This window comes from Malaclemys terrapin, chromosome 1, assembly GCF_027887155.1.
Source record: "Malaclemys terrapin pileata isolate rMalTer1 chromosome 1, rMalTer1.hap1, whole genome shotgun sequence".
NCBI lineage: Eukaryota > Metazoa > Chordata > Testudines > Emydidae > Malaclemys > Malaclemys terrapin.
Window position 1 is genome coordinate 321727959 of NC_071505.1, and position 15595 is coordinate 321743553.

The 15595-nt window shown below is 42.9% G+C and overlaps 1 protein-coding gene across 1 annotated transcript in view; it reads right to left on the reverse strand.

Annotated features, from left to right (window-relative positions):
- The window catches only part of CNTN5 (contactin 5), a 987470-nt gene that overhangs the window by 22258 nt on the left and 949617 nt on the right, over nt 1–15595 (reverse strand). The window contains exon 21 of the mRNA XM_054015603.1: nt 11623–11732. Within this exon, the coding sequence (XP_053871578.1) occupies nt 11623–11732 (110 nt within the window). The remainder of the gene's footprint in view (nt 1–11622; nt 11733–15595) is intronic.

A 15595-nucleotide genomic window follows, 5' to 3' on the forward strand; every position in this document is an offset into this window, starting at 1 on the left:
CTTCTGTAGACTAAACAATCCCAGTTCCCTCAGACTTGCTTCATAAGTCATGTGCTCCAGCCTCCCGATCATTTTTGTTGCCCTCCGCTGGACTCTTTCCAATTTTTCCACATCCTTCTTGTAGTGTGGGGCCCCAAACTGGACACAGATGAGTCCTCACCAATGTCGAATAGAGGGGAATGATCACGTCCCTCGATCTGCTGGCAATGCCCCTACTTATACAGCCTAAAGTGCCCGTTAGCCTTTTTGGCAACAAGGGCACACTGTTGACTCATACCCAGCTTCTCGACCACTGTAACCCCTAGGTCCTTTTCTGCAGAACTGCTGCCTAGCCATTCGGTCCCTAGTCTGTAGCAGTGCATGGGATTCTTCTGTCCTAAGTGCAGGACTCTGCACTTGTCCTTGTTGAACCTCATCAGGTTTCTTTTGTCCCAATCCTCTAATTTGTCTAGGTCCCTCTGTATCCTATCCCTATCCTCCAGTGTATCTAACACTCCTCCCAGTTTAGTGTAATCTGGAAACTTGCTGAGAGTGCAGTCCACACCATCCTCCAGATCATTAATGAAGACATTGAACAAAACCGGCCCCAGGACCGACCCTTGGGGCACTCCTCTTGATACTGGCTGCCAACTAGACATGGAGCCATTGATCACTACCCGTTGAGCCCGCCGATCTAGCCAGCTTTCTATCCACCTTATAGTCCATTCATCCATCCCATACTTCTTTAACTTGCTAGCAAGAATACTGTGGGAGACCGTATCAAAAGCTTTGCTAAAGTCAAGAAATAACACATCCACTGCTTTCCCCTCATCCACAGACCTAGTTATCTCCTCATAGAAGGCAATTAGGTTAGTCAGGCATGACTTGCCCTTGGTGAATCCATGCTGACTGTTCCTGATCACTTTCCTCTCCTCTAAGTGCTTCAGAATTGATTCCTTGAGGACCTGCTCCATGATTTTTCCAGGGACTGAGGTGAGGCTGACTGGCCTGTAGTTCCCCAGATCCTCCTTCTTCCCTTTTTTAAAGATGGGCACTACATTAGCCTTTTTCTTGTCATCTGGGACCTCCCCCGACCACCATGAGTTTTCAAAGATAATGGCCAATGGCTCTGCAATCACATCCGCCAACTCCTTTAGCACCCTCGAAATACCCCTTCCGATTTACGTACTTGGAGGCTAGCTGGGCTGGTGCAAGAATTGGAATATGCGTCCCATCTATCGCCCCTCCGCAGTTAGGGAAACCAATTTGTGCAAAGCCAGCCACAAACTGATACATTTTGTGTTCTATTTATTTACTTTGTTTTTGAACCTTTAGGATGCACTTTGGTCACATTTTTTGGTCAAACTTTTCTCTGCAGCCATAAGAGCTACAAACTTTTGTTTTAAAGCTGAAAGCTGAAATTTTCATGTAATTACATTATTTTAGGAGCTGGGGCTTCAAGAAAAACAGCTAATGTCATGAGAGTTGGCACCACTGTACACTATGATTGGTGGTGGTGCTCTCATGCTTATCTCAAGCACACTTCTAAACATCAGTAGGGAGAAAGGAAAATAAAATTTTACTAAAATTAACCAATTTCAAAAATATTCAGGGTGACTGCTCCTTTAGGAAAGTTTTAAACAATCTGACTAAACCCTTCCCTTCTGAATGAGCACAGATTGCAGTCCCATGCGCTTAGCTGCAAAAACTAGGGATGTCCCAGCCTGATATTTCTGTAATGTAAAAAGCAGGAAAGCCTGCATGCTTTTAAAAATAAAAACGGTTAAAGTAACATTGGTCACAAACACAATCTCTCTCATGTGTATGTCCTTAGACCATAGTCCACCCCGTGCTTTGCTGCACATTGGGCTACCCACATTTGCCATCCTTGCCTGTCAACTGCCCTTCTCTCCAAATCTTCCCATTTCAACTTGAGGTGCTCATGTATATGTATGTACGTGTTCATAAACCACAAAGTTATCTAGAAGCTGCACAGAAAAACTGCTTGGATTCCTGGGAAATGACAGTTTGAAGAGTTAAAATGTATTGAGGAAACTGTGATAAGTTCTTGAGCGTTCATGAACAGCTGCCGCCTCTTGTATCTTCTTGAACTATTATCATGACCATTGTTCAGTGACAGTAAAAGAAAACTAGGCGTTACTGACAAAAGGAAGGTGAATCACTAGTTCTTCACCCCAATTGCCAAAAAAAGCAATTATTGACTGTAAAGCAAAAATAAACACTATTGAGTTCTCTTTGGCAGTGGAGTCTCAAATGTTATGTATAAATGTGGGGCAAAACCCTATATCCGAAACCACACCTTTAGTGAAATAAGGGAATATGGTTATTTCCCCCTAATTTAAAATATTTGTGGTTGGTAGTTATAAAATATCCAGCAATCCCTTTTAGGACCAGCAGCCCTTCAGTTTTAGTAGCAGGCTACAGAGAGTTTGCAAAGAGAATGGAAAAGTCAACAGACAGACTTTTCTCTAGAGATTTGGGATCTGATCCAGCTCCCACTAGAGATTTGAAAAGAAACTGGATTGGACCTTCATGCTGCAGCAAAAGTCTAGAATTTTGCAACAGTTTGAATCCTTGTATGACTGCATTGAGTGTTACTCTAACTATCTGTAAAACCATTTGATTGTTCTTATTGATTATTTTATCCATGGAGAAATTCATCCACCCCCAGCCCTCAAGTGAAATCCAGATAATTGGCATTTATACTGGTGAAATACTAGTTCTTCTTTTTTATATTGCTTTTCCAACCTCTGATGGAAATACACATCACACACCTAGGCACGTCCCAAATTTCCCTAAAATATATTGTGCACTAAATATTGCATGATTATGATGAGACAGCCAGGTAGACACAATTTTTCTTTCAGGTGGTGTAAAAATTTTGGTATACATGTTCATGTCAGGGCACAGAAGAACACCACTGGCAGATGCTGTTCTTTGACAGGACAAATCGGACATAAGCAATAGTCATTATGTTCAGTAACCCTATCTGAAAATGATACTCCATATTCCCTGAATTTACTGTTTGGCAAAGTGATCTTTGAACTAGGTCTAATCTGAGCTTCAAGATATTAACTCTTGGGGGAATTTCAATGATATTGACACAACAGCTTTGTAATCTTGTCTGTGATTTAAATCTCAGCCCTTAACTCTTCAGAAATGAAAAGGGTGAAAAAAATCAAGACCAAAGCCCTTATTCCTGCCAACTGATTAGGTTTTCAATTTTTTCCTCATTAGCAATGGGTGGAATGCAAATAATGCCTGAGGGCAAGAGCTAGTTTTCTCTTTGTTATAGATTCCAAAACCAGGTGTTAGCCACACACCCTATGGAAAGGAAAACAACCCCTGCACTAACTGTTCTTGTTGGTTCTGGCTACATATCTGTTTTTCACTTCTGCTGCAGGTTTTTCCGAAGTCCCCATAAAAAAAAATTAAATCAGTCTGTCTGGTAAACAGCTGCTGTCAAGCAAACTTTGATGCGCATTTGTTCACGTCTTCTATTATTTGAACTGTTTTGTGGAAGTTTACAAACTGGCTTTATTTATCAACGCAGTGTTGGCATATTTTGTAGTAAGGTCAGGGGCTGCTGACAAATCTGCACTGACGCCAGAAATAATGTGTGCTTTGGAAGATGTAAATGAACACAACAAGCTTGGCATAAAACTTGTGTGACAACTGTTAGCGCTGCCTTTCAGGAATACAAAGTGCAAAAAGGGATGGAGTAGAAACTGGGTCATTGCTGATTTGTCCATCTCTAGTAACTATTCTGTCACTTTCGTTGAAATGAGACCAAACATTCAAAAGGTAAAACAGTTAGTTAATAATGCTGTTGCTAAACAAACAGGAAATGTGAAGACCAAAGAGGTGACTGTCACTGTTGTACTGACCACAGGCAGAATACAAATTGAGGCATGAGACTGTAGCATCTTGCTGTTATTTTGATGCTTTCAAGTCATTTTGCTCATTGTTCAATAGCATTTGAACACGAGGGCAACATTTTACCTGTGGGCTGCAGTTATTCTTCATGAGGAATTACTTGTAACTAGAACATTTAGCAAACTCGCCTTTTACAAGGTAGCTGGATTTTCAGGCAGTTTTTGTTTGCTGTTCATGGATTAAGCCAGCACCATGTCATTTCACTGTGAACAATGTGCCAGGGAAAATAATACTTTAAAAATCTTTTGTGAATTAAATTAGTTCTTAGGGATGTGAAGGGAAATAGACCACGGGAGAGGGCAGGCATTTTACAAGCTATTTTTGAATTTGTTGCCAATGATTCTCAATCCAAGACCCTTTCCTGTTGCACTTCTGGGACTTACTAATAGAAATTGCCAGTCACATGGGGTGAGCTATGTGGTTTTTTTTACAAGCCTAAATGGAGACTAGAGTCAATGACCTACGCTAGTCCTCCAAACCATTAGCCGCTCGCCATTTAAATCTCTCCACTTCAAGTGAGTGAGTCAATAATACTATCTTTGGATTACATTGCCTCTTGCTTGGCCTTCTGGGGATGTGAGGGAGTAAGTCTTATTCTCCTGCTTGACAGAATAAGGTCTGCTCAGCTGAAAACTCTACTGGAGGCTGGTAGGGTGAGGAAGAGCTGGAGCTATTCACTGAAATGCTCCTTTGTCTGAGGGAAGTTTTGGACAGGGGTTGGGTGTGGGATAGAAGTGGCAGAGCCTTCCCAAAAGTGTGTGGGTGGGGCGGGTCCCTCTGTGGCCCCTTCTGCCCAAGGCCTCGCCCCCAGCCAAGCCAAAAGCCAGAGCACTGCCTCCACCTGTCTGGGGTGGGGTGGCCGAGAGCAGGCCCTGGCCCGTGTCCCTCCCCGCAGGCCCCTTGCCCATGACAGGTGGAGGGTTAGTGGCTCCCCACAGCTGCCCACATGGTTCTCCCTGACTCGGGTCCTGCCAGGGGATGGGGCCTTGGAGCTGCAGCCCGGCCATGGTAAGTGCCATTCAGCCAGGCAGCTCTGGTCCCCCTCCCCCACCCCAGGCAAGTGGAGGGTCCATGCTGCAGTGCCCTACACTGTCTGGGCTCCCTGGCTGGGCTCCAGCTGCTAGCCTGGCTCGAGGTTTGAGCAGGGCCTCTGGGGGGAAGAGGAGGGGCAGGGGCGGGGAGGCCTGTGCCAAAAAGTGGATTCCCCCCTCCCTCCCCCAGCACCCTTGGTGTGGGAGGAACATTGGATCCCACAGCACAAGAAGACGGTAGTAATAACCACCAATAATAATAATAATCACCAACCTCATTTCTGCAAGTGAGCTAACACAGCACTTGAAGCAGGTAATATTTATTATTTAGACTGCACTCCAGATGTGCTAAGGACATTCCAACCACAGAGGAAGACACAGTCCCTGACCTGAAGAGAGCCCAGTGAACTACCTACTTGAAACCATCTCAAACAAATTAACATGTTCATTGCTATATAAAGCAGCATTATATGACAGACCAACAAAAAAGAAGAAGATTTCAAGGCTATATTCTTCTAGAAAGAGTTGTCATCATTAGTGAAAACATTTTCATTTGGGAAATAAAAGTCTAATTATTTTATTCAAGTCAGAATAAATGTGGAAAGGCGGAGATAAATCTCAGAACATTCTGAGAATCAGTGACATCAATGGGATAAGAACAGGGGAAAAATAGTAGCCATAATTTATATAGATATCAATTTTGGGGGGGTATTACAGAAAGCCTCGTTTTTGAGGTTAAAAGGCAGGGTGTAGTGAGTGAGTTATTTCAGAGGATAAAAGGCTATCTTGGAGATTGAAGACAAAGGTTACTAGTGAGTGGAAACACTTCAGAATGGAGAGAGGTACATTTGCAGTGCCACTACAATCTGTATTAGGTATAATTTTGTTCTCTTTATATAGCAGTTAGCTATAATAAAAGAAACACAGTATGGTATCAACTTTTCCGGATAGTAGCAAGTCATGTGCATAGGGAAAGGGGCACGTTCAACACAAAAGAGGAGCGTGACTACAATATTACAAGCCAGGACTGACAAGTGGTTTGCAGAATTCACTGTGGAGAATTACATGGTAAATGAAACACAGGATAATAATAAACAAAGATCTGGGTAGACAGATCAGGTTCACTGACTGGTATGACTACAATGGACAGATCCACAAACATATCTGGGAACACAAATACATAGAAAAGATGCACTTACTGCAGTGAGGAGTGGACGGGGACCACAGAAACAGAAAAATGCAAAAGGGAGAGGGGAGCCAACATATCAGCCTTCCCCATTCCTACCCATTAGCCACAACATGGACCTCTGCATAACCACTGCATGGTTAGGATGAGGCTGGGAAAATGGAGACAGGGCTGCTTGCTTCCCTCCAAAACTGGTGGTGTTTCCAGCTGAAAATCCAGCTAAGGTTAAAACAGCTGGTAGCATCATTAACATCTGTTCTGCACTTTCACTCCTCCAGGGAGTAAAAAAAAAAAAAAAAAAAAGTGGACAAGCATGATGGGGTTAGCTGATGTAATCATGATTCCTGAGTAAGCTGTGGTGCTGGTGGTGAGAATGGACAGAAGAATGGATAGGCAATCCCCTGGGTGTGGCTGGAACTTCCTTTTACTGCACATCCCCAGGATCTTTGGGGTTTGGAGGACATGACCCCCTTTCACTTTCCTCCCAGGAAGAGCTCTCATAGGAAATCTCACTGGCTCCATTACCAGAGTTTACCCTCTTCTGTTTCTCTCTCTGAGTTTTACTGTGTGAGATGGTACAATATGGCCTTAAGATATTTGGCATGATCTTTAGAAGCAGTAATACAGGCAAAGCCAATACATTTGTGTATATTGGATTGGACTATGAAACTAGTCTAAATATGATATTTCTTTATATCTAATTGAATGCAATTAGAATCCTCTTTCATTATTGTCCTAAAACTGCTTTCTCCAGTTGGGACTTTGGTTCAGGACGAAATGGAATATCTGGGCATCTGTATCATGACTTCCAGGAACTTCACTCGAGTGATAACAGTATAAAAGAGTGACTGAGAAAGGTGGAAACAGACATGTTTTTAACTATGGGAATATGAGAACAATGAACTCTCTAAAAATGATTCCTCTGAATTGTGTACTTATTGCCTGGTCCAACACCCATTGAAGTCAAAAGGGCTTAAGCACGCATGGTTAAGCATATGCTTAAGCGCCATGCTGTATTGCTGCCAGACCCTAATGCAGTTGTAACCCACACACCTCCTGGATCGTGGTGCTCTGTCCCATCTAGTGACACTGAGACCACTTAGAGATTAATGAGTCTGTCCTACAGCCTTAGCTAAAGGGCATATGGCTTTTATATGCAGTAGAGGCTCATGCATTTAGCTACAGAGGTCCCAGTTTCGATCCCGCCCATGACAACTGGGGTCTGTCGATGCTACACAGTAACGTGTTTTCATAAAGTGGAAACAACCTGGATGCAGATTGAGGCAATTAATGCAACTCCTGTAATCCAACTGTATTTCTAACTGAATCTCTGAACTGTGAGTATCAGATATGAACATGTTTTAAAAACCCACATAACTCTGTACCAGCTCCATCTCGGTTTCACTCAAATTTAATAACTGGGAAAGATAAGGAGGTGTAAGTTGCAGTTCTTATATATTTGCTTGATAATGGCTCTTCCAATACTTTTGAAAGCTTCAGAACTGATTATGATTTTCTTTAGATTCTAAAATGAAAATAAATGCAGCTCAAAAATTGGGTTTAGGATGCTATTTACAACAAGAGCAATGCATACTAGGATACCATTATTTCCTTGGCCAAGTCCAGACATGCTACTTTTGATGTATTACTTTTTAGTTAAACAAGTTTCAGTAGCCCACATTTAGGGTTAAAGATAAAAATGATCCTGAACCACAAGCTCAAATCTGTGCTCATGTCCCAGTTGAGTGGATCTGAGTCCTGGTGTGATAACTGGGCCTACACATTTACTCTAAGTGTAAGCTCAACTATAAAAAGTGAGTGAAAGTTCATAAATTGTCACAATGACCTGTTATACAAAATTGTTTAAGAAAAGACGTAAGATGGATACAGAGATGGAATTAATGTAAACAAAAAGGGTTTAGCTGATATAATCTTAACAGAGTCCTTGAGTTGTGACTGGTAAACAAGAGGAGTAGAAGACTGGAAATCAATGAACCAAAAATCGTGTGTTAGAAATTGGGTCTATTGGTAGACAAGATAACTAGAGGATGGACTATTCCACCCAACACTCCCTTTTGAGATTCTTGAGAAGAAAAGACTTTTGGGGACAATTAGCAGAAGAAACAGCTTTCTGTCAACAACTGCTGTAGTAACCTTTATCATCACGGCTGCCACGCAACCATCTCCTGGGACCCCGGACCTTCTTCGTACTAGTCCTGATTGATGTCCTGACCAGACTGGGCCAGAGAGAGAGACACCCAGATGACACTGCTATGGCTCTGGCTAAAACCCAAACACTTCCTGGGATGTGAGTCTTTGCCTCGCCCCCGCCAGCTGTGTCTTTTTCCTTCTCCACCTTATTTCTTTCCTTTTCATTCTTGCTCTCTTTGCCTTCTGTTTAATAAAAGTCTGACTTAGCCAGCCAATATTGCATATTTTGCCACACTGCTGTGAGAAGGAAACCAGACAGGCAATTAAATGTAATGCCCTAAACAGCCTGATGCTAGTACGTTTGACGGGTCTTGGAGTGGCTGATCAGCTATATGCTGGGACTGTGTTTTTCCAGCAGTGAGGTTGCTGGTGAAAGTCACCACCAGAGACAGAAGTAGCATTTTCTATCTTTGCTGTTCTTTTCTGTACTCTTTTGTGTGTGTTTGTCTTTTGCTCTGTCTTTTAGGAAACAGGATTGAACTTTAACATTAGCAGCAATGACAACAGCTCCAATCCATTCCAAATAACATATTCTTTTTTCCCCAGAAAGGACAGTTGTAGATGGTATCAAAGATGGTATTAACAAGACTGTCAAATATGGGTTTTGTTTCCTTCTAAAAACTCTCCAGCTAAAAGCAAAGGGAGCAAGGAATGTTGTTAAAATGAAAGCCTTACTTAATACTTTACTTTTCAAATGCTTTAATTGTTTTCCCTTCTTTTCTGTTTCTTTAATGAAAGGTTAAAAGGATTTTTAATGGTGCGTTTGCCATGGCACTAAGCACACTGAGGTCTCTATATATAAGAATGGCCATACTGGGTCAGACCAAAGGTCCATCTAGCCCAGTTCCTGTCTTCCAACAGTGGCCAAAGACAGGTGCCCCTGGAGGAATGAACAGAACAGGTAATCATCAAGTGATCCATCCCTGTCACCCATTCCCAGCTTCTGGCAAACAGAGGCTAAGGACACCATCCCTGTCCATCCTGGCTAATAGCCACTGATGGACCTATCTTCTATGAACTTATCTAGTTATTTTTTGAACCCTGTTATAGTCTTGGCCTTCACAACATCCTCTGGCAAGGAGTTCCACAGGTTGACTGTGCGTTGTGTGAAAAAATACTTCCTTTTGTTTGTTTTAAATCAGCTGCCTATTAATTGGTGCCCCCTAGTTCTTGTGTTATGAGAAGGAGTAAATAACACTTCCTTATTTACTTTCTTCACACCAGTCATGATTTTATAAACCTCTATCATATTCCTACCTTAGTCTTCTCTTTTCCGAGCTGAAAAGTCCCAGTCTTATTAATCTCTCCTCATATGGCAGCCTGAATCATTTTTGTTGCCCTTTTCTGAACCTTTTCCAATTCTAATACATCTTTTTTGAGATGGGGCAACCACATCTGCATGCAGTATTCAAGATGTGGGCATACCATGGATTTATATAGAGGCAATATGATATTTTCTGTCTTCTCCCTCCTTATGGCACCTACCCCCCTATTTTCTGTGCAGCAGATGTCCCCCAAACCATCACCAACAGTAATAATCTCTAAGAAAGCACACTAGAGACAGTGATTGTGTCTTCTATGTTTGCTCAAGGAGTGCCATGCACAGGGATGTCTCTCAGTAAATAACTATTTTGAACGGGTTGCTTAGACCTGAAAATTGTCTACACTTAAACTTCTGTAGCCAGTGAGGTCATCACACTAGCTGACTTGCAGTTCTTTCAACTCCTTTGGACTATCTAGGACATGTCTACACTGTAACCCCCCCCCCCCGCCCTCCTAAGTCAGCCAGTCTCAGAGCCTAGGTCAACTGACTCTGGCTTGCACTACATGGTTAAAAATAGCAGTATAGACATTCCCTCTTGGGCTGAATCGTAGGCCCTGCGACTCTCCCCTCTTTCAGGGTACCAGAGCCAGGGACCCAGCCTGAGTGGGAATGCCTATACTTGGGCTGCCCAGAGCATTCCAGGGGCCTGGGGCAAAGCAATTTTGGGGGCCCCTTCCATAAAAAAAGTTGCAATACCATAGAATACTATATTCTCGTTGGGGCCCCTATGGGACCTGGGGCAAATTGCCTGCCCCCCGCCCTCCCCCCCCCCCGTGGGTGGCCCTGGCCTATACTGCTATTTTTAGCCAGTGGTGCAAGTAAAATCCATTTCTTATCGGTATCGGGGGGGGGGGGAGCACCAGCAAAGGGGGGGTACGTGACCTCCTTACGTGATCCTCCATGTAACTCCTCCCCACCCCGCCCCCAGCCAGGGGCCCCAGGTTCCCCCGGCCCCTCCCCATGATCCATCCCACATTACCTGGGGGGGCTCTGTCCTCCTCCTGCTGCGCCGGAGACTTCGGAACTGCAGTGGGGGAAGGAGCAGAATGTGGGGCGGCTGGGAAGCCCCAAGCTGGCAACTCCTCCGGCCCAGCTCTACCGTTCCCAGCCCCACCCCCTGCCCTTCCATGCAGCTGCGTCTCTTCCATCTGTCCCCGGAGAACAGGGCTGGGAGCGGTACAGCCACTGGAAGAGCTGCCAGTGTTCTGCTCCTTTCCCCGCTGCAGTTCCTGGGAGAGCCCTGTGGTTCAGTGCCGCTCCCTGCCCTTCCAATGGAGAACCCACAGCCCCGCCCCCTGCCCTTCCTCTATCCTCTGTCTGTGTATTACAGCAGCAGCCCCACTCAGGACAGGCCTGGGGGGGCAGGGCTGTACCGCCCCCAGCCCCGCCCCCCAGTCCTGTCCTCTGGCAGGGCTGCAGCTGTACAGACGAAGGAGATGCAGCTCCATGGAAGGGAACGGGGAGGGGCTGTGGGCGGTACAGCTGCACCAGAGGAGCTGCCGGTGTGGGGCCACCAGCTCCTCCTGTGTCTTTCCAGTATGCCATACAGGCTATAAATATCTTGCTGGTACGGTGTACTGGACTGTACTGCCGTACTTGCACTGCTGTTTTTAGCCTAACAGCTTGAGCCCCATGAGCCCAAGTCAGTTGACCTGGGCTCTCAGACTCACTGCTAAAGAGAGTTTCCCCCCCCCCCAGTGTCGATGTACCCTTAGAGACCCTATAAGAGCTAGAAATGGACTATTTAAAAGCATGAACAAGCAATAAAGGCTATGCCAGTACCCCAGCTGTGTTTTCTGTAGCCCTTGTTCTTCTAAAGATAGTCATCTATTATGAGCATAATGTCTACTGAAGTTTCACCATTCCACACTTTAGCAAAATGCAATGTTAGCAACAATAACAATGCTTTTTATTATGTTATTCTGTATTCATACCTCAAATCCCTGTGGTCTTCCTAGACTTTCTTTAATATGTTTCCACGCAACCAGAATCTCTGATACAGACAAACCTGTAGCCTTGACATCAGTAGGAGCCGCACTGGGTTCTGTATTAAGAAAAAATGAAATAATAAACCTCTACTGTAACAACCTGTATCTATCAAAAGCACTACAACTGAAAGTGTCATATACTTCCTCTATTGTACCTTATTACCCAGAATAAAGTATTGTGGCTGTTGTGCGAATGAGAAACTGAACAAAATAAAAAGATTATCTCTATTATATTTCTTTATTTGTGTCATGTTCCATCAATATCTTATTACAGATGGATCCAGCAAGGTACACAACGAAGAACCCCTTTTCCATGGCTGATTTCTCTTCAGCAACTTTTAATTCTTATCTTCAACATTATTTTCCCCTCTAAGCCTTCACCAACAGATCTGCAGGATGGCAGAAGTAAATAGAGCATTCTTTCTCTGTCCTTTACTCTGCCATTTCATCAGTTGAAAATGAAAGCTACATGGGGTGCTCAGATGACCTTGCTCTTGTGTTAAACCAGCGGCTGAAAAACATGCAGTCAAACCCAGAGATGTAGTGAAATGTAAAGCAAATGCACTTTTTAGGAGCATGTTAGTACTTCAGGTTGCTGGCATACGTAAATACATTTTTAAGCACGGGATACACACCTTCCTATAGAGAAGGAAAGCAACATTTTTGATTTCTGATTCTAGCTAGCTTTGCTGTTAACAGATTTTACATTGCATAACTTTGGGGTTAGGGAAAACCTTTAAAAACCACCTGGGTTGGTCAGCAATAAGAAAAGTAAGATTGGGAAAAAAATAGGAAAATACCCATTGAAAGCTGTAGGGAGAGCTACAGAGACAATATATGCCAGGGGTGGCCAAACTGCGGCTTGTAAGTTTTACAGTTAAAGTGTGGCTCTCGGATCCCCCACACTCCCACATTCTCAACCTACCAGACTGTTTGGGGGAGCTCAGGGCTTCTGCCCTGTGGCAGGGTTGTGAGGCTAGGGGCTTCTGCCTAGCAGGGAGAGGGGTCTTGTGGCTTCAGCCCCATGGGAGGCACCTTCCAGGGCTTGGGGCTTCACTGGGAGCAGGGCTGAAGCTCCGAGCCCCGGAAGGCGTGCCTTGTGAGGCTGAGGCCCTGAGACCCCTTGACCCTGCAGGGCAGTAGCCCCTAGCCCCATCACCCCGCCGCAGGGCTGAAACGCTGAGCCTCGACAGCCTTGCCTCAGCTCTCGAACTTTTGAAGATTGTCCTAAGCATCTTGGAGGGTCAGCACATTTCGCCATCCCTGATATATGCCATAGATTTGTATGGTCACCTTAGTTTACAGAGTGCATTGTGATTGCAGAGGGTTTACAAAAACCCCTATGTAACACTTAGGTTGGAACTTTACTAGAGCTTAGAGCTTTAGTACCTGGGGCAATTTTCATTCCCTGTGAAATTAATAAAATCTTACTGCAACATGTTTAGAACAGAATAGAGAACTCAGTGAGAATGCTTGACATTAGAGCACAAGCACACAGTAGCTATTCACCACCCTCCAGGGTCTGTTTGTTTGTTGAGAAAAAAGCTGGATTCGGATTCATCTGGAATAACAAGGCCTGTAATTTGTTTCTTGGCCTAACATCTCTTTACATTTTGTAATGTGTCAGTCTGATCATTTGGAGGCCCTGGCTTTTACATTATAAAGAAGCACATAAAAGATCTTTTTAAAAGATGCGTTTTAGGGCTAAACATGATTACAGAAAAATAATTTCTTTTTGGCACAGCCTGTGTTAAAATTATACATTTTGGTAGTTGATCAAAATTGCCATAGTAAGGAGTTTAATCTTTATATAGTAGCTGTTCCATCCTCCCCCCCCCCCCAGTTTTGTATTACATTATGTGCTCTGGCACTGCTGACCTATATCTTCTCCCTGACTTTTCTTTTTGAGATTTTTCCTTTCCTTTTGCTCAGTTTTTGGTTTTGTTTTGTTTGCTTGTTTGTTTTTTAAAAGCAGTGTCCAAAGAAAGTGAGAACTTCTGACTTTATTAGAAATTGTGCACATTAGTAATGGTGCATTATTGCTAAGTATAAAATACAGATTGCTCTTTCAAAGTAGTAAATAAAAAGAAATTATAACGTTTACAAGGCATAAGCAATATGATCTTCTGGACTCAAAAAGTTTGCTATAAAGAAATATATTCTGCATGACATTATTTGTTCAATAGGTGCACTCTGTTTTCTATTTTATGTACTACTAAGATTTGTGATGCAAAAGCTATTTTCTAGTTTTTATATTATTGAAGCAATTGTCTTGTTGTCAGGGAAGACTACAGTGCGATAAATAATTCGTGATGTATACAAAACGTTGGGTGGCAGCTTTTACACTTTCTAAAAATGGAGAAAACATTTCTCTTTCATATCATTCGCTAGAGAAGGTTTATGCATTGCTTACAATAGAAACAAAAGGCTTAATATACATATATAATTGTTTTCAGTATATGAAGTAGAAAAATATATATGTATGAGGTAAATGCATTTCTTATATCTCAGGCAATTATTCACTGCAATTTCACTGATATTAGACTCCAAGAATGTAGATGTTCAGTAAAAGGACAGAAACAATATTTTTAGAAAAAAGGTACATTATGACTGTCTGAAAGTTTATGGAGGTGAAATGGCAATTTTTATTGATTCAAATGGGATGAGGACCATATAATTTGCTATAATATAAAATAATCCATGGCTCAGTACAATGTCAGGATTTATATTGTATGTCTAGCATTGATGATAAGTTTGGCAGGTTCATTAGGTTTTTCCATAATTGCTGTTGATGTTATGATCATATTCTTTTATTAATATCTTCTTATTGTGTTACATTTACTAATATCTTCCTGGGGTCACACTGATGAAAAAAAGGCCAGCATCCTTAACAAGCCCTTTAACACTCCCTGATTAAATTTAACAAAAAATAGTAAGACCTTGAAAAGCCCTGTGCAATATCCCAGACATTGCTTTTCATTTCCAAGACCCAGAGATTAGACTAACATTAGTATCCTGCAACAGTTGAGGACATTAACACTTAACCCAGACTAGGGAATTGCATTCACAGCATTGCATTAGGTTTCAAAGAGGAAATCCTGAATTTTTCTAATTTGTCAGGAGCTGATTCTCAGATTCCATAGCATTAGTAGGTGTTTATTTGCAACTGTGAACTGGCCAGCCAAGTCCCACCATTCCACAGAGAGTGTTTCCTCATAAAGATTTCAGTGTTAGTTAATTCTATGGAAATTCTAAAACAAAAATAAGTGCAGGACCAACTCAGACAAGACCAATCTTTTAAACCCATTGTGGAACACAGCCTCAACAAAATCTCCTTGCTTAGCCAATTCCACTACTAATCTCTGTTCCCTTTCCATATTACTGCCAGGGAGGAGTTTTTACAGAGGTTCCTGATGTAAAATCTGAGCTCTTTAGCCAGGAGCCCTTCCTCATTACCCCACATCCTTTCCACATATTTGGGCAAGAGACTTCATCCAACAGTGAATTTCCTTAGCAAGATCATCCCCTTCTGTGACAGAGATCTCAGAGGGAGAAAATCTCCATGAGGATTCCCTGGAAAAGATATCTTCCTCATCATCCTGTCAGGGAGAAAGAGGTGTAGTATTTGGTCACCTTGCAGAAAAGACCACTGGGGACATCCCCAAACCTCACATATCCAGGGATATGTATTGATCCCCAGGACATCTATGGAAGGCCAGCATCATCTGTGTAAAAGTCCTCTCCCTCTCTCTGCCCGTGCATTGCTGCCCATATCTCCCATGCAATGAAACTCCACTGGAGTTGTGCTACCAGGGCCGTTCCTTAGATATGGGTCCCTCTGGAATCCTAAGGAAGATGTCATTTTTCTGAAGAAAAGAAAATATAGGACAAGGATATACTACATTTCTTTTTTTTCTTA